The sequence below is a fragment of the Arachis ipaensis genome, chromosome B5 (assembly GCF_059453495.1).
Source record: "Arachis ipaensis isolate K30076 ecotype BB chromosome B5, ASM5945349v1, whole genome shotgun sequence".
In the NCBI taxonomy this organism is placed as follows: Eukaryota; Viridiplantae; Streptophyta; class Magnoliopsida; order Fabales; family Fabaceae; genus Arachis; species Arachis ipaensis.
The window spans coordinates 46,941,593-46,943,150 of NC_142440.1; the positions used below are offsets into that span (position 1 = coordinate 46,941,593).

The 1,558-nt window shown below is 37.9% G+C and overlaps 1 protein-coding gene across 1 annotated transcript; it reads right to left on the reverse strand.

Annotated features, from left to right (window-relative positions):
* Nucleotides 1-302: 302 nt before the first annotated feature.
* Nucleotides 303-1,013, reverse strand: LOC107640685 (uncharacterized). Its single transcript, XM_016344189.1, has one exon. It carries the CDS (start codon nucleotides 1,011-1,013, stop codon nucleotides 303-305), a length of 711 nt encoding a protein of 236 aa, XP_016199675.1.
* Nucleotides 1,014-1,558: the final 545 nt, after the last annotated feature.

Genomic DNA, 1,558 nt, shown 5'->3' on the forward strand with positions numbered 1-1,558 from the left:
AAGTGTAGGTTTAAGTGATGAAATCCACTCAAAGCAAGCTAAAATATATTGGAAAATATGGAATCATCATTGCACTACTGGTTTAACATCTTCTTCAAGTGGAATTTTGTGTATATACATAGTAGGACTTATTCCCTTAAGGTCACTAATAGTCCATCCAATTGCTGTCTTCTGTTCCTTTAGCACCTTGATTAACGCCTCTTCACAAGTGTTCAATGAAGAATTAATGATCATAGGATATGCCTCAGAGTCTCCAAGGAAAGCATATTTTAGAGAAGGAGGTAGAGGCTTTAATTCAAGCTTTAGTGGTCCCTCATCCTTTGAAGGAATGTATGATGCTTCCTTGGTGGTGCTCTTTCTTTAATCTCACCAACTTCAACTTCGACAGAGGACGTAAGTGATTCATTAAGTTCTTCTTCTTCTAATGTCTCTTGCACCAATGGATCAATGATGTCAATTTTCATGCAATATGCGTAATCATTAGGATGCTGTAGAGCTTTAAACACATTGAGCACAATGTGTTCATCATTCACCCTCAATGTTAATTCACCTTTTTTAGCATCAATTAATGCTCTCCCTGTAGCAAGGAAAGGTCTCCCCAATATAATAGAGGCATTGCCATCCTCTTCCATATACAAGATGAGAAAATCTGCAGGGAATATGAACGTCCCCAACTTTACTAGTAAATTCTCAACAGCGCCTAAAGGAAGTTTAAGAGAACAGTCATCAAGTTGTAAAGAGATTTGGGTAGGTTTTACCTCTTCAATTTGAAGCTTGCGCATTAAGGATAATGGCATGAGATTGATACGAGCTCCAAGATCACACAAAGTCCTTTCAACAGTCACATCTCCAATGGTGCAAAGTATCATAAAGCATCCTGGATCTTTCAATTTCTCAGGGAGGTTCTTTTGAATAATGGCACTATACTCCTTGGTAACCACCACGCTTTCTTTCTCCCTCCAATTTCTTTTCTTGGAAATTAACTCCTTCATGAGCTTTGTATATAAGGGCATTTGTTCAAGAGCTTCAGCAAAAAGGATATTTATTTGGAACTTTTTGAAGACTTCCAGGAACTTAGAAAATTGTTGATCCTTGGCCTCTTTTTGCAATCTTTCAGGGTATGAAATTCTTGGCTTGTATTTAGGAACTTGGATATTCTCCTTTGGTGCATCCTTAGAGGCTTGAATTTATTTCTGTTAAGTGGAAGGTGTCACGTTCCCTTCTTGCAAATTATCACTCTTAGAAGCTTCTACTTTATTCTTTGCAACGTGAGTTTCATCTTCTTCCTTTCCTAGTACCATTCCACTTCTTACACTAATGTTTTTACATTCTTCTTTGGGGTTTGGGATAGTATCACTTGGAAACATTTGAATAGGTTTTGCTAATTGTTGAGCAATTTGGCCTACTTCCACTTCCAAATTTCTCAGTGAAGCTCCTTGATTCTTGAGGTTGGTCTTTGTATCCTCCATGAATGAGACAGTGGCTTGGGATAGCTTTTATAAGGCTAACTCAAGACTAGAAAGCCTTTGAGAATCTTGTTAAGTGGGTTGTATGGGAG